The sequence below is a fragment of the Mytilus trossulus genome, chromosome 3 (genome assembly GCF_036588685.1).
Source record: "Mytilus trossulus isolate FHL-02 chromosome 3, PNRI_Mtr1.1.1.hap1, whole genome shotgun sequence".
Classification (NCBI taxonomy): Eukaryota; Metazoa; Mollusca; class Bivalvia; order Mytilida; family Mytilidae; genus Mytilus; species Mytilus trossulus.
The window spans coordinates 58,467,945-58,493,203 of NC_086375.1; the positions used below are offsets into that span (position 1 = coordinate 58,467,945).

At 32.5% G+C, this 25,259-nt stretch overlaps 1 protein-coding gene and 1 pseudogene across 1 annotated transcript; one reads left to right on the plus strand and one right to left on the minus strand.

The window, feature by feature from the left end:
- Positions 1–2,749: 2,749 nt before the first annotated feature.
- On the plus strand, positions 2,750–14,922 carry LOC134711973 (RING finger protein 145-like). Its single transcript, XM_063573039.1, has 3 exons — positions 2,750–2,770; positions 6,112–6,235; positions 12,403–14,922. Exons 1-3 carry the CDS (start codon positions 2,762–2,764, stop codon positions 13,884–13,886), a joined length of 1,617 nt encoding a protein of 538 aa, XP_063429109.1. The 5' UTR covers positions 2,750–2,761; the 3' UTR covers positions 13,887–14,922.
- A 1,432-nt stretch (positions 14,923–16,354) lies between these two features.
- Positions 16,355–23,576, minus strand: LOC134711976 (calmodulin-beta-like; annotated as a pseudogene).
- Positions 23,577–25,259: the final 1,683 nt, after the last annotated feature.

The following is a 25,259-nucleotide window of genomic DNA, read 5'->3' on the forward strand; positions in this document are numbered from 1 at the left end:
TTTGGCTTTATAACTATTTTGATATGAGCGTTACTGATAAGTCTTATGTAGACGAAACGCGCGTTTGACGTGCTAAATTATAATCTAGGTACCTTTGATAACTATTTATATTTTGCGTAAGCTTTCTTGTAAATGAATTATGACTGCCAATTACGTTTGTAACGATGAAATACTGAATTAATTTAATTGAATAAATTTATAAATAATAATAGCCTTCTGAACACCGAGTGCATGAACCAAAAATCGGGCTATTTTACATTAGAATCGGTAACCTTGAATATTTGATATAAACTGAGATCATAACCAATTGTAATTATAGAATTTGGTCCATCCAATTTTATTTACATATTCATGGATTAATGTTCTCATCAAATATTTTCAATCTCACAACGCATAAATGCTTCAGCTTTTTGAAAATAAGATGATTAAAAAAATGACAGACAAGTTAAGCATCTTCTTCGAATAGAATCGAAAATAAAATGTATACATACTCAGTACTCTTAGAACTGTTCATTGTTTCTTTTTGTGTCGGGATGTATAAGTACCCGGCCACGTCCACTTGTATTTTTGTCCTTCTGATGAGTTAAGCCTTTTCATCTGATTTTTATAGTTCGTTCTTTTGTTGTACTGTTATACCACTGTTCCAGGTTAGGGGAGGGTTGGGATCCCGGTAACATGTTTAACCCCGCCATATTATTTATGTATGTGCCTGTCCCAAGTCAGGAGCCTGTAATTCAGTGGTTGTCGTTTGTTTATGTGTTACATATTTGTTTTTCGTTCACTCTTTTACATAAATAAGGCCGTTAATTTTCTCGTTTGAATTGTTTTACATTGTCTTATCGGAACCTTTTATAGCTGATTATGCGGTATGGGCTTTGCTCACTGCTGAAGGCCGTACAATGACCAATAGTTGTTAATGTTTGTGTCATTTTGGTCTTTTGTGGATAGTTGTCTCAATGGCAATCATACCACATCTTCTTTTGACTATTTGACCAACGATGTTTAAAAAATAAAAAGACAGAACCAATTTAATGTCATCATTTTTGTAAATAATTATACGTCTGTTTTAACTTGAGCTGGAAAGAAAATCCCTAAAGCGGACAAGCAGTTTATTCTTTAAATTTTTGTTATTGAATACCAAAAAAGAAAATAAATCTCCAAATTATTTAGAAACTTCAATAGTTTTCTTGGAAAAAACCCACATCCCTTGGGGATAATTAATGTACATCCAATGACATATATATATTACATACATGTCGGAACAGGGAATTTGACATAAAACACTTTCAGAACCATGTTCACATTATTATCCATTATACCCAACAATTTTTGAGGATGAAGAATTTCTTCCTTTGTTCGAGGACAATATAATTGAAATATAAATCTGTGATTAAACAATGTCTATAAGTTTGATAAACCAAAGTAAGTTAGATACCGACCTGTATTTAAATCAAATTGGTTCTCTTCTTCTTCTTCTGTTGGTATACAACAGTCCATCGAAATCCGATGATTACATACTGTTTGCATACGTGGACTAGTCTACTTACAATAGTTTTACCACAATTTAAACAGAATGTATGTTTCTTTCTTATGTTTAATGTATATACATGTATATATTTTAAATTTCGACTGTCTTTAGTTCCGTAATTTTCTATCCAGGTGTATAAACGAATGATCGACAATTGCGTACATTTTCGTTAAATCAATATGTCTTGTATGTTTCAAGCTGTCCTTTACTATTGACAACAAGTGTATATTTATATTTTCCCAAATATTCCATTGGAAAAAATATGTAAATAGATTTTGATCTTATCAAATCATTTTTTTACGAACTATTTATATATTCTTGTCAATGTTATTCTTTACACCAGAAAGCGTATGAGTTAGTAATGACTAGTATATCGGCCCAGTATATCACTATCGCACACGCATGATAGAGATGTATATTATAGACCTGATAGAAAGTTACAAGTTATCGGCCGTGTACACTGATCAATACCCCAGAAGTGAAACGATGCATGAATTTACAATTTACAAGCCGTACATATTTTTTTTTAATTTTGAATTGCAATTTGGTATTGCATTACCTTTTTCCATGTGTATACATATTAATGGTCTATTGTAAACATAAACGAGAATATATTATCCAAAGTACTTTTTTTTGACAGATAAAACATGTCAATGATACAAAGAGCAATAACTCGACAATTATTAACACCGCTATACACCTCCTTTTGAATTATGATGTAATTATATTAAAATGTTTTTATAGAAATTTGCCATGTCATATCTAAAATAAACTAACCAATTTCTGTAGCTTAATTCAAAACATATCAGATGTTTATCATGAACATAGTTATCAAAGGTACCCGGATTATAATTTAATACCCCAGACGCGCGTTTCGTCGTCTGCATAAGACTCATCAGTGACTCTCAAATCAAAATATTTATAAAGCCAAACATGTACAAAGTTGTAGAGCATTGAGGATCCAAAATTACCCAAAACTGTGCCAAATACAGCTAAGGTAATCTTAACCTGGGATAAGAAAATCCTTAGTTTTCCGAAAATTCAAAGTTTTGTAATAGGAAATTCTCATTCTTTTATTTTGTTTTAAACGTCAGCTTTATATTCACATATATTTGTGAAGTTTAAATAACCCTATAGTTCAGTAGTAACGTTTATTTATAGACCAGAGGAGATTCCACTTCAAAATCGAAAATTCAAACTTTTTAAAATTTGTTAGAAATGGCTACATTGAGCATGTTGAGGGTAAGACCATACTATAATATAACATGAGGCAGTCATACCAATTTGTTTCAACCTGCTATTTAATTTGATAAGTGATTTAGATTTTTAAGTTTGATATCAGGTTTCACTTTTATTAACTCAGTATTGACGTTAAGTTTCTGTTTATTGGTTGTACATTTGAGGGAGTAATTGGTGGTCTGACACCTTCCATGAGCAACATGACGGCACATTTGTTTTCTTACAACTTTTAAAATGAGAAACATGGACGAACAGATAAAATGAAGTAATAATTTTTATAATTTTTATATATATATAGGATTTCCCGTGAAATGTGGTTTGTTGTTATCAGTTTTATCATTAATTTACATGCCGATTTTAGATAATTAAATAAAAAATACAGGTATAAATACACGGTTTATTAGTTTTGATCTGCCATAATTTGTTATAACTACTTATTTGGTTTAGAATATAACTTTGTTGGTTTAAAAATTGTCACGTTTAAATAATCCTAGCTCAGTAGTAAAGGTTGTTTATAGACCAGATTAAATTCCACTTCAAAATCGAAACTTCAGACCTAATTTTGTTAGAAATGGCAATAATGAGGGTAAGATTGTAACATGTGTAATACATGTAACAAAATGCAGTCATAGCAATTTGTGTCAATCGTTTTGTGTTTATATTGATGGGTATACTACACTTTCCTGTTTGGTATCTGGTTTCAGTTAATGTCAGTATTGATTTTTAAGTTTTGTTTATTGGTCTAGAACAAAATGACGACGGGTAAGCAATTCTCATATACAATGTTTGAGACAAACACAGCATACCAATAGAACAGTCCAAATTCATACAAGGAAAACATTAATCATCCATCTACATGTACATGACCACACACAATAATAACTACATTTGGGTTCTTCCAATAGGACCTGCATCTCTACTACCTAAATCAGTGAGACGAAGCATGATCAAGTCTAATTTTGGATTTTTTTTTATCTGTCAGATATTGTCTAAAATGATTCACGAATAGTATGAACCCTGTTATATTAATACTGCTGAAGGTCTATAAGTAGTTCGCACAGTACTTTAACTGAGTGTAGTTTAACATTGTACTGGCATATGCAAGACTACTTCTTTATCGTCTTAAATTTGTGAAAAAATGCATTTCCATTGGCATCAGTATCTTAAATAAATTAACCAATTTATGTAGCTTAATGCTAAACAAATCAGATATTTATCATTAAAATTATCTTTCTCTCTCGTCTGTATTTGGCAAAACTTTTAGGAATTTTTGGTCTCCAATGCTCTTCAACTTTGAACTCTTTTTAACCTCTTAAACGTTTTTTGATTCGAGCGTCACTGATGAGTCTTGTGGAGACGAAACGCGCGTCTGAGGAAGATATACAATTTTACTCCTGGTATATATGATGAGTTTATGATACACATAATTTTGTTTTCAACGTCAGATATTTATTTACATATATTTGTAAAGTCCTTTGTTCGTTTGAAAAAAATGTCACGTTTGAATGATCCTATAGATCAGTATACGTAGTGAAGTTTATTTATAGACCAGAGGAAATTTCAATTCAAAACCGAAAATGCTATTTGTTTTTTAAATTTGTTAGAAATGGCTACATTGAGGGTAAGACCGTTATATAGATTTAACATAACAGAAGGCAGTCAAACCATTGTGTTTGAATCTGCTATTTAAGTTGATAAGTGAACTAGAATTTTAGGTTTGATATCAGGTTTCACTTTAGCTCAGTATTAATTTTGACGTTAAGTTAAATGTTTATTTGTTCTATGAGCAGCGTGATAAAGGCCTTGTTTTGCTTATAATTTAATGAGAAACATTGATGAACAGAGAAAGTAAAGTAAAACATTGTTATCAACTACCTTATTTTACTGATTTACAATGAGATTGCGCAGTAGACTGAACCAGAAAAACCAATGTTTATAAAATAGAGCACATACCAGAAGAAATCTCTAATTGATATACTAACACACTTATTTGATAACGACCATGAATTATTATTAATATCAAAACCAAAAAACGTCTTTAAAAGTCAGAGGAAAACACGTCCTTGTGAAAGATTATATTTGGCAGTATGAAAGACAATTAATATTTGAAATTTGATCTACATATTTATGGTCTATTGTAAACATAAAGTGAGAATATATAATCCAAAAAATAAAATCACAAAAATATTGAACTCCGAGGAAAATTTAAAAGGGAAAGTGATCAAATGATAAAAGACATCAAACGAATGGTTAACAACTCTCATATCCAGAGTACTCTCAATTTTTGACCAAAAAAAACATGTTCGCATACTTTTTTCTTATCATCAATGGTACTAAGGGCAATAAATCGACAATTATTTACACCGCTATACACTTAGGAAAGAAATTCATTAACAACTGATGCATTTAAAAAAAAAAAATTCAGTGATAATGGATCATAATGCCTCTGAATTAGAGGCTCTTTCGAGAAATGAGTTTTGTTGTTATCATTTTGATCTAATTTATACTAAAGTATGAGGATTTTAGATAATTATATTAAGCATCCTTGCATTATTGACCAGTTAATTAGATAGCAAGTACAAATTTGCCATGTCATATCTAAAATGAACTAACCAATTTCTGTAGCTTAATTAAACACAAATCAGATATTTATCATGAAAATTGTCATTCTTTTATTTTGTTTTGAACGTCAGCTATATATTTAAATATAATTGTAAATTCCTTTATTCATTTAAAAAATTGTCACGTTTGTATAACCCTATAGTTCAGTAGTTATAACGTTTATTTATAGACCAGAAGAAAATCCACTTCAAAATCGAAAATTCAAACTTTTTAAAAATTGTTAGAAATGCATTATGGCTACATTGAGGGTAAGACCGTAATATAATATAACATGAGGAAGTCATACCAATTTGTTTGAACCTGTTATTTAAGTTGATAAGTGAACTAGATTTTTATGTTTGATATCAGGTTTCACTTTTATTAACTCAGTATTAACGTTAAGTTTCTGTTTATTGGTTCTCAATTTGAGGGAGTAATTGGTGGTCTGACACCTTCCCTGAGCAACATGACGACACTTTTGTTTTCTTATAACTTTTAAAATGAGAAACATGGACGAGCAAAGAAATGAAGTAATACGTTCTATTGTCTTTCTTAGTTTACTGATTAATATGGAGATACTTCAGTAGACCGAACCAGTAAAACTAACATTTATAAAAGGGAGCACATGCCACAAGGAATCTCTAATTAATGTACAACTTTTTTCTACACAATCACTTCATAACGACCATGAATTTTTATTATAACAAAAAATAAATCAGGAAAATTACAATTCTATTTTGTAGAACATAAACTGGGAAAACATCATTGCCTTAAGTATACGAGTGCTGTTCCTTGGTTTCTTGGATATAATTTTCAGATTTAGCTACCAATATCTCGGATGGATATCATATATTGTGCGTAGTTTGGGTAAGTATTACAATTAAACGAAGATCACCTATATCAATATTATACTCCAGAAGTGAAATATCTAAATATTAAGCATATAATTTTCTGACACTTTCTTGACTCATCTTTAAACTAAAACACATTTTTTCAAGTTTATAATTTTCATTCGGAAAATAATTTTGAATAATGAAGTGTTTAATAGAAATGTTAAATAAACCGGAAAGCAATGAATAAATTCACATGAAAAAACGTTAAGTCCCTAATCATGGGCCTTGCTCATTGTTGAAGGCCGTACGATGAGCTATAGCTATTCATTTCTGTGACATTTGGTCTTTTGTAGTCAGTAATCACATTGACAATCATACCACATCTGCATATTTTTTATATATAGAAAACGCAAATTAGCAAAAAATGAAAGACACGAATACACAAAAAAATAGCATAACACAGTGACAAAAAGTACATAGCTGTTTAATAGGTATCAAAGAAAGACAAAAAACATATGTTTGAATGCTTTTATACTATGTATTTTCGGAGCCCCTTACAGATTGCTGTTTGTTGTAAGACAATGCTCCGTGTTACCATACATAGAGCAGACAACAACCGAAGGCCACCGATAGATCTTTAATGCAGCGAGAAACTCCCGCATCCGTAGGAGTCCTTTATCTGGCCCCTAAACAAATATTTACTAGTTCAATGATAATAAACGTCATACCGAACTCCGAATTATACACAAGAAACTAAAATTAAAAATCATTCAAGACTAACAAATGCCAGAGGCTTCTGACTTTGCTGTTTGAAATCTCATCCTACCCCTATACCTCTAGCCAATGTAGAAAAAAAAAAAAAAACATACAACCATACGCATAATAAAACTCAATTAAAGGGGAGTCCGAATAATATGTTAGAATAGGTAAAAAACGAAACTAAACAAAATGACAATAATACATAAATTAGCAAAGGACTTCTAGCAGTTACTGACTAACAAGCCTCATATCTCAACTAAATTGATTGAAAGAATATGTCTTCATTATATGACTTTCAAGCATAATCCCTACCGTTAAGGGTTAAAGTATTATACCATCATAACATATATAACCCGTGTCATGCCAACAACTGACCTGGTTTTAGAATAAATATTTTTAATTCCGATGCAAATATCCTATATGTGAATCAAAATTAAAGCCAAAATATGCGATTTTTAATGACCTGACAATAGTATCGTAACTATATTCCTCCTTAATAAGTCTGTTTAAAGGTTTTTTTAGTTTTTGAGGTAAATACTGTAATTTTTGAAAAGAATACTATCATAAAAGTTTGGATGTGAAATACCTAAACGTATAAGATGTCTGCATGTTATGTCAATACATAGATACCAATACATTTCTCTCGCTAAAATATAATACGTTGTTACATACACGAGCAAATCTTACAAGTTGACATATATAAACACCATAAGATGGTGACAAGGGTACGTCACCATCTAAAGTGGATAATTAACGATAGGAAATGAAAAATCATCTCTTATATCATATTTTTTTTGTATTAAGCTTCTCGTTTATGATATAGATATCAAGATCGAGGAAAGGACAGTGTTCATTATTAGTTTTAGCTTTATCTAAAGTTAGTTTAACAGGGTACATTTCTTTAGTACACATACTGAAGTCGTCATTATTGAGAACCAAAAAAAGGACCAAAGATACAAGATGGATAGTCAAACTCATAGATTGAAAATAAATTGACAACGCTAAAGAAAAAAATAAAGACAAACAGACAAGTAAAAGTACAGAAGACACAACATAGAAAACTAAAAACTAAGCAACACGACCCCACTCCAAAAACTGGGGGGTGATCTCAGGTGCCCCGGAAGCACTGTCGTGTTGCTTATGTTATTACAAATCCGGTAAATAGTTGAATTCAGTAGGTCACACTCGTGAAAAGAGAAGGGCATTGTAGTTATGACATTAGGAACATATCCGATATCATCTCTGATACGGTTATTTCGTAACGGTCAGCCAAATTGTGATGGCGTCCGTAAAATTTATGAAGGGATGATTTCAACTTCACCTATATATCATCTAAATATCTAAAAGGATTGTTAAATTTTTGTATCAAATGTTGATTAGATGGATCTTTGCTGATTTTAATAATAAATTGTAACTCGTAACAATACAAAAACAGGTCCGCAATATGTGGTGCACACTTAGTCCCCAGTGGAATTCCGATGACCTATCGAAAGAAGAATCTCCAAAGCGAACAAAAATGTTATCTAGTAAAAATTCAAGGGCAGATAAAGTATGTAAGCATGCTACTAAAAATGACATAAAAGAGTTTGAACATATGTATTCGCAAACTGACTTTTTAAATGCCCATTTAATTAGTTTGTGATTTTATTGTCTTTATGAGAATATGAGGCAAAGTGGTATTTAGGGTAGAAAACTCAAAACTTTGAACAAATTCAAAATCACCAATATATGCATGCAATTATCAAGTACTTCCAACGAACTTTTTTCATTCCGAGAGTAATTAATTCCACTATTTTTTTTAAAAAGGCCTTGTTTGAACAATTTATTATCAGGTTTTTGATTGTACGGAAATGACAATTATGATAGTACAAGAATGATAACGTCAATAAAATTAACAAATAGATAGCACTGAACCATCTAAATGTATAAATATTTATATTTATTTGGTCGGAACTCGAATTTTTCTTTGAAATCTACGATTTCGAGGCAAAATAATAAGCAAAAAATAAGCAAAGAAAAAATCGAGTTCCAACATTTGATAAGCCTCGAAATCGTAGATTTCAAAGAAAAATTCGAGTTCCGACCAATCCCAACAACACGGTTGTCAATTTATCCACAGTCTCTTTATCTGAGGACGAAACTAAAGCCTTGTCTAAGGGTTTGAATTTTTGCCCTAATTTTTCGGAGGAAGAGTTCATGGATTTCCAAAAACTAGTAAATCTGCTACACTAACAGATGTTATCGACAAAACCAAATCGAATGGTGTTTATCTAGCTAGCAACAAGTACTCGTCATTTTATAACACCTCTCCTTACGAGAAAAAATCCATACAATCGCTGAGAAACCGAGATGATATTGTGATAAAACCAGCAGATGATTTTCTGATGAGAAATTTTATAAGAAGCTAGACTATGACCCTACTTCCGAGTTTAGTTCCAAAATTATCACTGCGTTACAAACCATGTACGATGACGGTCACATAGATGAGGATACAATTGATTATTTAAAACCAGAGAATGCTAAGCTTGGTCGATTTTATCTTCTTCCCAAAATACACAAGGTTAACAATCCTGGTAGACCCATTGTATCCGCAAACGGCCATTGGACTGAGAAAATCTCGGAATTCGTGGATTTTCATTAAAGATCTCATGTAGAATATCTTCCTTCCCACATTCAAGACACTACAGATTATCTTCGTAAAATGGAATCCATGTACCCTCTTCCTCCGGAAACCCTCCTTGTCACTTTAGATGTCACCTCATTGTATACCAAAATACCTCATGATGACGGCATACAATCTTATAGGGAAATATGGGACTCGCGCAACATTTTAGAACCACCTACTGAATGTTTAGTCCAAATGCTGACTCTGGTCATGAAATGCAACAATTTCACCTTTAATGGTGATCATTACCTTCAAATAAACGGGACAGCGATGAGGACGAAAATAGCACCTATATTACGCCAATAATTAGAAGAAAAAAAATTATTGCAGCATCTTTATCCAAACCTTTGTCTTGGTTCCGTTTCATTGATGAAGTTGACATGAAATGGATTGAATCCCAAAAATAATTGGATAATCAGACATGCAAACAACGCCCACTATTTAATTAAATTTACGTATGAAATTTCCCATTCTAAAATACCTTTCTTAGACACAACCACATCTATAAAGAACGGTGTCATATCAACAGACCTCACTGTGAATCCACATATAAACATCAGTATCCTTGTCCCCAAACACTGTACAAAAAGTATCCCGTACAGTCAAGCTCTCGGAGTAAAGCGGATTTGCTCCTCTGAGGAGGCTGTCACGAAACGGTTACAGGAACTTCGCGGATATTTGACAAAACGAGGTTCAAAACAAGAAATTGTACATAGGTTTGCGCGCGCTAACAATAACAGCCGCAATGACCTCTTACAATACAAACGGAAGAGACGCAGCAAAACAGTCCCGTTTGTTTTAACATACAATCCAGCCTTTACTAACCTTTCACGTTTGATCCGTGCCAATTGGCAAACTATTGCCAAACACTCTAAATTATCCAAGATCATTCCCAATCCTCCTCTGTTAGCTTTTCGGAGACCAGCAAGTCTGAAAACTTATTTGTTAGAGGTGACGTCTCCTCAAATAACAGCTGTTCAATTGCAGAATGGTGCAAGTCATGTGATAACAGACGTTGTCTGACTTGTCAACAAATACTAAATACTCAAGCATTTACTTGCCACTCGACTGGGTCTGTGTACACTATATTTTGCGATGTAACTCGCAAAACCAAGAATGTTGTATACCTCCTTCAGTGTAGATTTGGCATGCAGTATGTTGGCGAGACAGAGCAGCCATTCAACAAACGCATGAATGGTCATCGAAGTGACTACACTTGCAAGCCCGACCTACTCGTAAGTCGTCATTTGAGAGCACCTGGGCACGTACAAGCTGATCTCAAAATCCTTACCATCACAATCATAGACCACAACGAGGGTTGGTCGAAGGTCGACAAATTCGATGGGGAAAGATTTAGGATAAGAAAGTTTAGGACAGTTTTCCTAGAGGGCATACATAAAAAAGCATAAATGAGTCACTCAATTTCCTGTCATCACTTGTTTCCAGTTACTCCGGCTAACGTCCTGGCTCAACAGTTCAAAGATTTTTTTTAAATACCATTTTGACAGGGCTCCATTCATTTGGGATGGATGTATAAGTACGTAACCACGTTCAATCATTTTACCTCATTAGATAACACTTATTTTTCCAATCATCATTAAACTGCTTTTCTTTTGGTAGGCGTAAATATGTAGTTTCTGTTGCAATTGCCCTACCGTTGTTAAATTTGAAATATTATACCAACTTGGATCGGTTAGGGCATTTTTGATTTTTTTGTTTGAGGACTGACATCCATGCAGTTAAAACATCTAAACTGTCACAACCTTTGAAAATTTAGAGTTGTGCCAGTTCACATCGCAAATAACTATTTTGTTATCAAAACTTGAATTTATACAATTTCAGCGAACGCTGGAACAATTTACAAAATTCCAAACACCGCGCAAGGACTACAAAGATAGTCTCGATATTATTCCAGCGTTCGCTTTTATTGTGTAAATTCAAGATTTTGATAGAGACTTCATTTGAATTGACATGATTCATTTGTCATCGTGCAATTACAGAGGAAGGATATCTGTTATCCGAAAAATCTAACATAATTTTCGTTTTATTGTGTTTTTGGTGATGTTGTTCTCTATTAGACTTGTTATATATTATATTTTGTAGTGTACTGCATCATGTTTATATGATCCATCGCCCCGTAAGATTTATCGTTGACTATTCATTCAGTCATTTTATATACGATATGACATTAGCATGGGTTCGAATCGCGGTGAGGGAAGAACAAAAAATTTGCGAAACTCGTCTTAACATCAACCCAACAATGTTAGATCTGTAAATTTGCTTTTGCAAATGTTTTGTTCTTCCCTCGCCGGGATTCGAACCCATGCTATTGAGATATCGTGACACCAAATCGCCTGCACTGTAGCCGTCCAGCTAGACCACACGACCACCTGGGCTTCTCAAAAATAAAGCTTTCAGTGGCCGTGTGTTAATTTTCCTCGTCAGTTTTAATCTAGCGGCGTACTACAGTACATGATAAATAAGGCATGGAGATGTTATTGTTACAGATCAGCTCAATTATTTATAGCAAATGATCCTACAAATTAATGCTAGACACAGTCACAGAAAATAATTATATTTATAAGTACGTCTGAGTCAGTGACAACTCTACAACAGATGTATCCATCGGATCACCAGCAATGATGGTGATACATGGCTGTGTACATAGATATATATATATATATTTGACTACTAATCTTCCAGATTTATTTGTTTATATTTTGATAAATTTATTAAGTACCAGTGCTAAGACTTTGCTATTTTTGTTTAAATTTCAGGATTCTTAACTCTTTGGGTGGTTTATGGATTACCAAACAGCAGTTTGCAGCCAGTCTTCAGGATTATGTTGGGAACTTCAAATATAGTTATAGCATGGGTTGTAGAATCGTTGTTTTTAAAGTGTGGAGAAACGCCAGGATACCCTGTGCATATTTTAATCATTCTAAAATTATTGCATATTACTTTAGTTCTGTTTTATTATTGGTTTAACAAGGTTAACACACTCTATCGGTTCGCAGTGTATATTTACCTCTTTTTCATCGGAGGAACGGTGTTACAAATTTCACCTGACTGGATTTTCAACACCTTAATTATAGTTACAATTTTGTGTCTTGTTTTGCTATGCTTTTGTGATGTTGAGAGGCACATAAATCTATGCAGCCAACGATTTGAAGAATTGGAATTTGATGACATAAACATAAACTACAGAAAGGAGTTTTCTATTTATTCTATAGTTTTATGTACTGTGTGCCTAATTAACAATTGTCTCGTGGTTGATCTTGATCAAAATATCAACAAAACTAAATTAGTGTTGTATACCACACTCGGCATGTGTTGTTGTTCTGTTATCTCCGTTATAGCATTTTCTACATTTTTAATTGATATTTTTAAACAGCTATTAAAGTTCTGCTATTTTACTGTAAAGGGGAGATATGAATGCACACAAGAAGAGTTTGGGTTTCATATATTGTACACCATAACCGTATTTTTATGTACAATAGGCATGATCTCTTATGACATGGAGCCGTTAGACCGTGGTATTTTCTTGTCAAGCAGGATTGTATATCTTGCAGCTTTATCGCTACAATTTTGTTTAGCGTTGGTAGAAAAAGCGAGTATGGATATGGCAGCAATGCAAGCATCAGGATATAGCACTCTTAGAGTTATCGGTATGCATATAGCATTTAGTATTGGACCTGCGACAATACTGTATGGACTTTTAGTCAAGTATTCAATGGATGATTTAGGCATTTTACTTTCAACATCTAATTTCGTTTTTATTTTCATAAAAACAATTACTTCGCTTTTTGTATTCTGTCTCTATAAATTGGATGAAACTCGCCAGGAATTCTGGGAAAATTTTGACGATGTAATATTTTACGCACGCATGTCTGCTGCAACGATTCAAATTGGTATTCAAATGGCTACAGCTTGTGTTGGTATTTGGACAGTATTTTATGGATTCTACACATGGTTTGATTTATATCGATTATTAGTAATGTGTCTGTTCATTATATTTTTAGAAACTATAATTTTTTACTATACTATGCAACTTAGGAAAAAGGTCATGGCGTATACTACCGATTTGGAAGATGCATCAGTATCTCAGCTGAACAGAAATGACTGTCGAATATGTTTCGAAGACATGATGAAAGGAAAGGTTACCCGCTGTGGACATTCGTACCATGAGAAATGCCTACGAAAGTGGTTAAATACGAGAATGGTGTGTCCATTGTGCAACACGCCGATTGTTATACAATAGGTTTTGCATATATATTCCCACTGTATTGAACAACATTTCTAAAACTTAATTTTTAATACCTACATGTAATCGGAGACTTTTAAACATACAATCTAAATGTCCACTAACACTCAATCTTAACATACTAATAAAAAAAGGTGCCCGCATGCAAGTATCAGTTGTTCGATCCTATAAGTTAGAATATTCTTTTCCAGTGTCATTCAAAATTATCAATTTACCTGCCCCATTCCATCGTATTAGTCCGTTGCATATGAACATTTTCTCGTCCTGAATATAGATAAATATTGCTCACTAGACATTAAAAAAATCAATCATTCAATTCAAGCAAACTCCCCTTTTCAATATAAATTCATGTTTGACATAACGTTGTTTTTTTAATCATCTGAGGATGCATGTATGCAAAGATCGTTTGTTCAAAATAGTGTCCTTAAATCACTGACGTACAATATAGAATCGCTCCCCATTAAGTGCTCAGACCATCTTTCTCTTGCATGAGCAAGTAATTGTTTTACAATGATGTAACAATAATACAGGTCAGGTTCAAATTTGGGTTTCCTCTTTTGTTAAAGAAGAGGTCCCATTTGATTATGTTGGTAAATGTTAGAAGAAGAGCTATAGACTGTTTTGTATGATTGTGGTAGGCATATTTGTGTTTATTTTCAGGAGAATGTTTGCAGTTGAATTATGTATGCATATTAGTTTTATGTTCATATTTGTTTTATTTAATAGGTGTCCCTAAACTGCCCCTGCTCAATGATATTATTAGCTATATGACTGAAAGTGTAGCGAAGGCTTATGAAATATCCGTACACTGTGTATTTTCTCACTGTAGATACACTATTCTTGTTTCGCAATACTGAAGAGAACTTTATATTGTTAAATAAATAATTATCAGCTCATTTATTGTTGCAGACTTTTGATTCTGAAATGTCGTAAGAGCAAACATTTCAAAGGTCACACAATTATTCTCTTTTGACAAACATCTATGTCATATCTGCTCAAACTCATGTTTGTAAATAGTTAAAAATAGGTAAATAAAAATAGTTAATTCATGTAATACCTTTTATGTCTTGTCTTTCTACAAACAATTGTCTGTTTTTACCAATTTTGTTTATATGTGAATCCAAATCCACATAAGATTTTCAAGAGCTTGCACTTGGATAAGCAATATTCTGGTCTTTCTTAAAAAAAATAATCATTTTTTCGAGGAAACACATTCATTGCTTGGAAATAGCGTATGTACAGTAGTCTATATCATATCTTCGTCTTTCTGGTCAAGTGCGACCTTTCTAGATGCTTTATTTATACAACCGTTGACGGGGTGAATAGTTGTATACCACTGTCCGTCGTTAACATGCCGCGCAATGCTCCAGAAACGCCTGTTAAAACCAATTTGCATGAAATGTAGGTGCATTATTTATATCTATTGACTTGAACTCTCTCTCTATTCATAAACTTTTGTTTTTACTTTTCCGAGTTGTGGGTTTTTATTATAACAGAGGGATTTTTGGCCAATAATAAAAAAAATGTTCTCCTGAAACTTTGGTGACGGACATTGGTTAGTTATGGAACTTTCTTCGTTGAAAAGGCGACAGACGTATAATGCACTCATGTCGCAGCTCTTTATTGAACTAAGTTTGTTTTACTGGCCTTTAAGTAAATTCAATATCAAACTTTCACTTATTTTTAAACATTGAGGAGTTCTTTTTGTAATTTATTCCGGGAATGAAATGGAGCTCGTCGCTTGACTGACAAAATTATTATATACTTTCAGATTTTCTTTTTTTTTCTTTTGACATTTTGGTGGCAATGTAATTCCTTTCTGTAAATTCAAGTAGGGAGACAATTGGTAACAATACAAATAAAAATTAATAAAAGATTTTCCTCGACCACTTAAAAAAAAGTCAACATGGATACAAAATATCCCGATTGCAAGGGACACATACCTGATAAAAACCTCTTAAACAAGAAGTTCATTTACAACAAATCTATTTTTTTTTAGTCGACGTGCTGTTCAACGTAATGTAGATGATATGTAAAATATACATTGTATATATGCTTGATTAAAAATTGAGTCTGTGTTTTAAGTCTCATTCATTCCATTATTCAAACCATTTGTGTTTCACTTGTTATGGGCGTCCGTTCGGTTGTGCAGAATAACTAACCGTAACATGAAATTATATGAAGTAGTAATTAAATGTATCGGAATTATAATTTAGTACGCCAGACGCGCGTTTCGTCTACATAAGACTTATCAGTGACGCTCAAATCAAAATATTTATTAAGCCAAACAAGTACAAAGCTGAAGAGCAGTGAGGATTCAAAATTCCAAAAATGTGTGCCAAATACTGCTAAGGTAAGAAGACGTTATATATATCCGGAAAAAGGTGTTGACAATATGACCCTTTTTAACGCTTGAAAAAAAGTCGTTGCGACGTCCGTGGTAAAAAAAAATGTATGCATCAAATCCAAATCTATGTCCCTCCTAATCTAATCTTCTCTTAGTTGCAAACCTGATATCCCAACCTATTTGCATTGCAAGCGACCCAATCTTGTTTGATTTGTATAACAACAATTGTATATTTGTAACTTGACAATTTGCAAACAACAATAAATCAATTGAATTTTTAAGGGAACGCTCTTTCACGATGGATTGATGTTGTCACAAATAAACTGAATGACTTTTTACATTGGAAAATCAACAACAGTTACATGAATATCTTCACCCTTTACAAATTGCGTGTTATCCTTGATCATTATTGTACGGTTCGGGTTCCTCTCGTCTTTGAAGGCATAGCAGTGAACTGTAGTTGATAACATACTTGGCATCCGGGTTTGGTGGATAGTTGTAATATTAGCTCTGTTTTGTTATATCGGTTGTTAAACTACGACCATTCTCAACTGAGGACCAGACAAATACAATGATAAAGATATATAGTTCACAACCAGTAATGTGAATTTTAAAGGAACATTGAACACTAGTGCTTTTTTAAATGTTCAAAACAATACATATGAAAAAATTCAATTTATTCAGTAACAGTTCAAGGTTAAAATGATTTTCTAATGATTTTGATAGCATTTTAACTTTGCTGCATGTGTTTATTATGTTAATGCATAACAATGTTTTGCTGAAGGCACTTCAGTTTTAAGATCCAATTTTCTTTCATTTACTCAGCATCACTCTGGTAAACTCTGTAATAAGCAATAATATGTACATTTGTATAAATTCATTTTACGACTCCCATAAATTTGTTACGTATATAAGTTTACAGAAGAAAAAAGTTAAGTGTTAGTACATATATTCTTAATTGTATCTGTTGGTTCTGTCTTGTTTAACAATGGTGCTCAATTATAATATGATCTGTGTTTGAAAGAGAATAATAATTAAATGTACAATGACAACGTTGTTTTTTTTTTGGGGGGGGGGGGGGGTGGGTCCTCATCGTGCTATTCTACACGATTATCATTTTTTTCATCGTTTTAAAGCTTAAAAAAAAAACATTTATTTTTGTTGATCCGCTATTTTATTATAATCAAAACATTTTCTATTTTTTCTTAATGCTTGATTTAAAGTATATATACCTGACGAAGTTTTATTATAGAATCATAAATTATATGCACACATAAATTGATATCATATTAAGTAATCCTTCTTCTACCCTGTCGGTAAAAGTCAGTCCTTGATGGTACCAAGGGCTATGACACTGTCACGATTTAAATGATATTCGTTTGTGCATAATTGTTAATCCTGTTGTTTTTGTCTTTTTTATTTGACAAATAATTTTAGTTGTCCATTTTTACATTGTATCTTCACATTTTAAAGCACATACTTTTACTGTCGATCAAATATTTCACCAAATCGTACACCAAAGACATGAATATATCAAGCATGACTGTAGAATTAAGCTTTAACAATTTGTTTAATAAAATCATCGGAAAGGATGAAATTGACAAGAAAGGGTAAATGGTTATTTATCAAGATGAGGATCAACCAAAGGTACCAGGTTTTTATAATTTGATACACCAGACGTGCGTTTCGTCTTCATTAGACTCACCAGTGACGCTCAGTTCAAAATAATTAAACAAGTACAAAGCTGAAGAGCATTGAGGATCCAAAATTCAAAACAATTGTGCCAAATACACCTAGTGTAATCTGCATGGGATAAGAATCCTGAATATTTTGTCAAATGTTTGTAAACCGGAAATTTATAAAAATGACCATATTATTGATATTCATGTCAACACCGAACTGATGACAACTGGGATGCTGATACCCTCGGGGACGATACATCCACCAGCGCAGTGGTATCGACCCAGTGGTGTAAATTGTTATGTAAGGTTTCAGGCTTACAGTTTGATATATTTGATTTTGGCATGTTAGATTCTCATAATCAACTTTTGATTATCTTCCAATAATAATAAACAAAGACATACCTTGTCTGTATGCTGTATTAATAATAAGTATTTGTTATACTTACACACCTTCGTAATTGATAACGCCGTCTCCGTTTGTGTCAGCCTCTTGAATCATGTCATTTATTTCATCATCTGTCATTTTTTCTCCTAAATTTAACATTACCATTCGCAACTCTTTTGCTGATATAAGTCCGTCACCATTTTTATCAAAAAAAGGAAAGTTTCACGAATTTCGTCTTCAGTGCCAAGTTCGTCCATTTTGGATGCCATCATGTTTAGAAATTCTGGAAAATCTATGGTCCCGTTACCTGCAGTGGAAAACTTGTTAATTGAATTAATGTGCATTTGAAACTTAGAATATGACTTATATCAACAAACGTGAATCGCAGTATGTCATATTCAACAAAGTCATTTTATAACATCGCAAAACGATACCATTAAAGCATGGTCTAAAATAATATGTTTAATTAATTCCTGTCATTACATTGTTACATTGTTATTACAGTCATTAAAATCTGAGACGCTACTTGTATAGTCTTATCAAGCAAAGACTTGTGATCTTCACAAGTAAGACTGAACAAAACATAACTATCTGGAAAGGAAAATTAAATTTAGAAAAAAAGTCAAAAGTTCATGTCTCCTATTACTTATAAAAGAATAAACGGATAACAAAGCGAGGAATGTCAAGAAGTCAAATGTTTGACGTTTCATTTTAAATCCAACGTAATGTTACAAACGTTGACCTCAAACATAAAAAAGTAATACTCGCGGGGGAAATGGCTTTACTCCGCATTTATACAAATGCAAGTCCATTGCTTATGAAGTACCGTTAGTTTGACAATAATTTGCCTCTTCGATTACGAAAAACTTTTGCCCAAATACAAATCAGACAAATTTAAAAAAAAAACATTTTTGTTAATGTGATTCATTGATCATGCTAACATTAACTGTTAGATCGACGGGTTCATCTAATTGCACCATAATAACCATGTCATGAGAATACCAAAAGGAAAGCTTTAAGCTATTGTACAGGGGGAGGGGAGGGGTTTCTATAACTTAACGCTATACAAAAAATAGTAAAATCCCAAAATTCTGATCTCCGTAGAAAATTCAAAACAGTCAACAGAAACAGAAAGTCATAAATGGCAAAATCAAAAGCTCAAACACAACAAACGAATGAATAACAACTGTCATATTCTTGCATTGGTACAGACAAACAAAAAATATAGCCAAGATATCGAATTACATTAATTGAGACGATGGTGATAAAATGAAATAAACATTTATTGATTTCGTACGAGTGAAGCGCTTCACTGTAATATAACCTTCACCAGGAATTGTCTATCCTATACATTTGAAAGCAAGGGATTCGTAAATACAGTGACACGTTAGAGGCTAAATACAAGTTGTGTGTTTTTGTAAGCAAGATGAGACAATTACCGTCTGAGTCCACTGCATCAATCATATCATGTAACTCAGCTTCTGATGGGTTCATTCCAAGTTGTCTTAATACTGTTCCCAGTTCTTTAGTAGTTATCATGCCATCTCCATCTTGATCAAAGTTACTGAATACATCTTTTAATTCTGAAATTCATTTTTTTAATTTTTCAATATATTTCAAACGTTCAATAAGGTGTTTGCGACATAATAGCGGCGAAGTAATATGTCTTGAAAGATACATGAACATATTGCATTAAGAAGAAAATAATTCTCCCCCTTATTTCTTTTGAAGTTAAATAAAAGTAGGACTAACAGTAAATTAGTATTACAAAGTATGTCTTGCTTATGATATTTGGAAGATAAACAGACACAGAATATGTTAATCTAAACTGTCATAAACATTCTACCTTCTTATTATTCAATAGCAAAAATAGCATATGTTTGTGTATACATTTTGTAAGTATTTATATAATAATTCCACTCGTGAACAGCATTTTCCCGTCAATGTTTATAAGAAGTAATATGCAATAAAGTGCTTGTTGAATCGAAATATGTGCCATTTCATAAAACCTAGCAAAAAATCATATTGGTGCCATTATTCAACATATCAAATGCATTCATTGGAATATGTGTTGACATTAATTACCTAATGTTAACACGAGAAAGTGCTATTTTGAAAAGCATCTCGGTAATCATGCACTTGGCAAATTAATGATATAAACTGGCATCGTAAAATGATAAATGTTCTCATGACCTATTGGTCTATCCCTTATGTTCGCATTTTTGTAATGAGATTTTATATTTGTAACTCCTAATCCCTGTATATAAGCTTTCACCAGTGTGCGATGTAAATGACTGATGGAAACGTACTCGTTTTTCGTAATTCATAGAAAACAAATTAATCATGTAGTGTAATTATTTTTTCCACATGCTTCTGTTGATATCTATTGTATGCTTGACATTCTCTTACTAATGCTTATATATGAAGTCATGCCATTGTAATGCCTGTACGAAGTAAGTACGTCAACATGAAAATCTTAACATCATAACATATTGTTTGTTCAATGTTAGTTGTAAAAATGCGTTTTAATTTCGAAGGTAAGGTTGCTCCATTGTTTATTTTCGATTGTTTAAAAGTCTATACTCCGCAAGCTTTTTTCACATCATGGTTCTATTGCATTGCTGACAACTAATCACTTCATATTTCAATGAACTTTAAGCATGTTTGTCAGTATTGAGATAAGCTGTATAAATTGGGACAGTTAACGAAAGTTTAGTCAGATAAATGAGCATACATTGCTGAAACTGATGTTTAAACTCACCTGCAATAGTTCCTTCGTCTAACTCCGACTAGAAAGAAAAGACAAACCAATAACATTTTGACAAGAATGTTTAAGACACTCACAAACAAACACGTATGAAGACAAATATACAGACCTACTAATCTGTCTATGGGCGTACAAAACGCTAGAAGGAAGTAACATATAACAAATAGTATGGAATTATAGTCTTTTAATAAAGTGAATATGTAGTTTTATTTACCCGTTAAACGTTGAGATGGGGCCTAATTAAATATCCGTTTTTGAAAAGTAATTACATTTAGATAATTTTTGTCAAAATCAAATTATAAAATAAAACCAATATGCAAAGATTGTATTTGAAAAGTAAATTTTCAAAAAAAAACGAAATTCGAGGAAAATTCTAAACGGAATGTCCTAAATCAAAACCAAATCTAACTGGCACAAAGATAACATTGTCAAACAAAATGATGATTTAACAATTTGTAAGCACCAATTCGAAATAATATGAAAGGAGTAGGTTCAGTAAGAGCCCTTTTTGGCCTCAAAATATAGCAGTTTTACAAAACTGATAAAATGTTAACTTTTAGTTATTCATTGAACAGTACAGTGCTTCTGCTACATAAATATGGGCTACTTTTGAGACAGTGAACATATATCGGGTACTGGCACCTTAAAGTCATGCTAATTTACTGAATTCTTCACAATTTTAGTAAAATTTTAGACGGTTTTCGTGAAAAACGAATGTGGCCGCATTCGTGTTCATCCTTAATACTGAAATTAAAGTTGTATTTTATGATAATACATAACATATATAAAGGTTGAGGATGAACACGGATGCGGCCACTTTCATTTTTGACAAAAAACATCCGAAAAGTGACATTTTTCGACATATGTGGTTGATTTTTCGGTAAGGACCGATTTTGGCCCCAAATTTCAGGTTCATCTAACAAAAGATTTTGACCACTTTTTAAACACTTAAGTGTCTATTTCATTGGAACCAATTAGTTTATGGGAAATATTTTAACTGATTTAGTCATTAAAAACGATCCGATTCAGGCTCAAATATGAAAAATCAACCACATATGTCGAAAAATGTCACTTAAATCAACTCCTTTACGTTTATATAAGCTTTTACCATACTGTAAAAATCGTATGTTGTTTAGTCTTAGTATATGATAAAGCATGCTTTTTAATTTCATGTAACGATATCTTGGTGTAAATAAATTATAATTATTTCAAGTTATCACTTATAAATTGTAACAACACGTGGAAATATGACTGAAATAGTAGGGTCAATCATGTCTTTGTAAATGTACAATATTCGTATTTTGTAGGAAAGTACTATGTATATATAAAGGCAACAGTAGTATACCGCTGTTCAAAACTCATAAATCCATGGACAAAAACAAAATCGGGGTAACAAACTAATACTGAAGGAAACGCATTAAATATAAGAGGAGAACAAAGACACAACATTAAAATGTGACACAGAACTGTGGTACTTGTGCACACAGGTACAAATCAGTAATACAGATATTCCAAAATAATTTTAACCGATATACAATTTCTTTGTATGACAATGTACAAATAATGTTTCTATCCTGAAACATAACATACACGCTTTTAAGATATGATTTTTACTTGCTGTTTGATTTTGTTTTAATGTAAACGACATACTACTAGCTTAAACAGATCAAAACTAATTGAACATAACATTAAGAACAAAAAACGTTGTTTTCGCACTTAATATGTAATCAAGTAAACAAGTGAAATAAAATGGTTAAAAACGAAGTGTGACAGAAATATATTATCAAAAGATGCAAGTATCTTAATGTAAACACAGAGTATAATGATCAAATACCTACTCGTTTGAACAGAACCTCAAATTACACGTCTTGTTCATTTGTAGGTTTTCTACAACTTTTTTTTAAAAGAAACAGCTACAATTTGAAATATTATCTGAATTTGTTTGACAAGTTATTAACTAAATAAAAAAGGAAACTCGTATATTAGAATACAAGTTAAAATTGCGGTACAATAGATACATATTCGACTTTGAAAAAGTAAAATTATACTCACATATGACATTTTGTGGATGAATTAGTAAAATCGCTTAAAATTTAAATCCAATTAAGTAAAGTATACAGCATAATACATATTCTAATTTTCATTTCAACATTCTTCATCTATATTTCAGAATTGGTCAGTCAAAAAATAATGTAACACATAAGTCTCAAACAGACCAAACATTTAACGAACAATGGTTATGTTTATGTCACAACTGGTCAGCCGTAAAATACTGGTCATCTATCTGACAATCAGAACCATGTTCTTCTGACTGTTCAATCGTACATAGGAGGTAACTGTGACACATCACCCAAATTAATGGATGTTGCTCCGTCAAAATCAATTAGTATATAATAAAACAGACGCACTGCTAATTCACAACCAGCATGCAAAACATTAATTTATAAATAATGTATATGATAACTTTCATTTTCCGCACCGATTTCCCGAAACACCCAAGGAAATTAACTCATCATAGATACCAGGACTAAATTTTGAATATACGCCAGACGTATGTTTTGTCTACAAAAGACTCATCAGTGACGCTCGAATCTAAAAAAGTTAAAAAGGCCAAATAAAGTACGAAGTTGAAGAGCATTGATAACCAAGCACCACTATATCACAAGGTACATATACATTGCAATTGTTGTAAATATCAGGTTTCCTCTAAATGAGGAAGGACTAAGATATTCAAAACTGTTTATATTCAATTCATCGACTGTGTATGTTGGGGTAAAATAAACAATAACGGGAAACGTTAACGAAATAAAAATATCGCAGACCACACACAACACAACGCGTAAAACACTGGATTGCAGACAATTTACTTGAGACAGACACCAAATGAATGCAACGGGTTAAACATATTTGTGGCCTCTATCAATAAAGAAAAGAGCGGATGGGATTGTAGTGACGATAATTGATACAGAACTGTGGTACTTGTGCACAGGTATAAATCAGTAAATCAGATATTCCAAAATATACTGATATACAAGTGAGAGGTTTAGCGCTATAAAACTAGGTTCAATCTACCATTTTCTACATTTGTAAATGCCTGTAACAAGTTAGGAATATGACAGTAGTTGTTCATTCGTGTGATGTGTTTTGTCATTTGATTTTGCTATTTGATTAAGGACTTTCCGTTTTGATTTTTCCTCGGGAGTTCAGTATTTTTGAGATTTTACTTTTTCAATTCCATTGTTCGGAGGACCATTTGATGAACAAGAAAACTATGCATAAAGATTGTATGGAAGCTTAGAGTAGAAGTTGAAGTCTTCTTAATTTCAACAGTATTGAACGGACCATTTACACTGAGCAAGTAGTTTATCTAAAACGTGCAATTAGTTTTATATACTCCAAAAATGGTTTTTCAGGTATGAGTAACAAATATGCTGCTTATTAGTTTCTTTCATATATTTCGGTGTTTAGTATGACGTCCATTATCACTGCAATTCTTTAGCTTTTTGTTTAGGGGACAGCTGAAGCACGACTCCGGGTGCGGGTTTTCTCGCTGTGTTGGAGACCCATTGGAAGACTTTGTCTGTTCTCTGTTCTTTGATCGATTAATGTCTTTTGACACATTCCCAATTTCTATTCTCAATGTTATTTATCTTTTGTGTTTCTGTTGGTTGTTTTATGCTCTTTATCCATGTGACGATTTGAACCCTTTTCAACTGACATTTTAAGGTATTTCGTTCTGATCGAGAGGAACACGTGGTATTGACAATGATAAATATGTTAGACAGCAACCATTTGAATTTCTGAGGGGGGTATGGATTGTTTTGGAAAAAAAAGTTTGATTCCAGTTTTTGGAGAAAAAAATAATTTGTTTATGACCCTGAGAAAAAAAATATGTTTGTTTCTTTCTCACAGCTTGTTCAACAAAATTTTGCAGAAAAGATAGTTGTAGCAACAAATGATCAGGATGTTTTATGTTATCCAACACGTGAAGATGTTTTAAATGTAGCACCATGTTCACATGAAGAGGCTGACACTTGTGTCGGATGCAGTGAACCATGGATTTAAACGAGTCATAATTCGAACAGTCGATACGGATGTTGCTGTCATTGCTGTGTCACTATTTCATAAAATTGGGGCAGACGAACTATGGCTAGCGTTTGAGAGTGGAAAAAGCTTCAGATATATATCC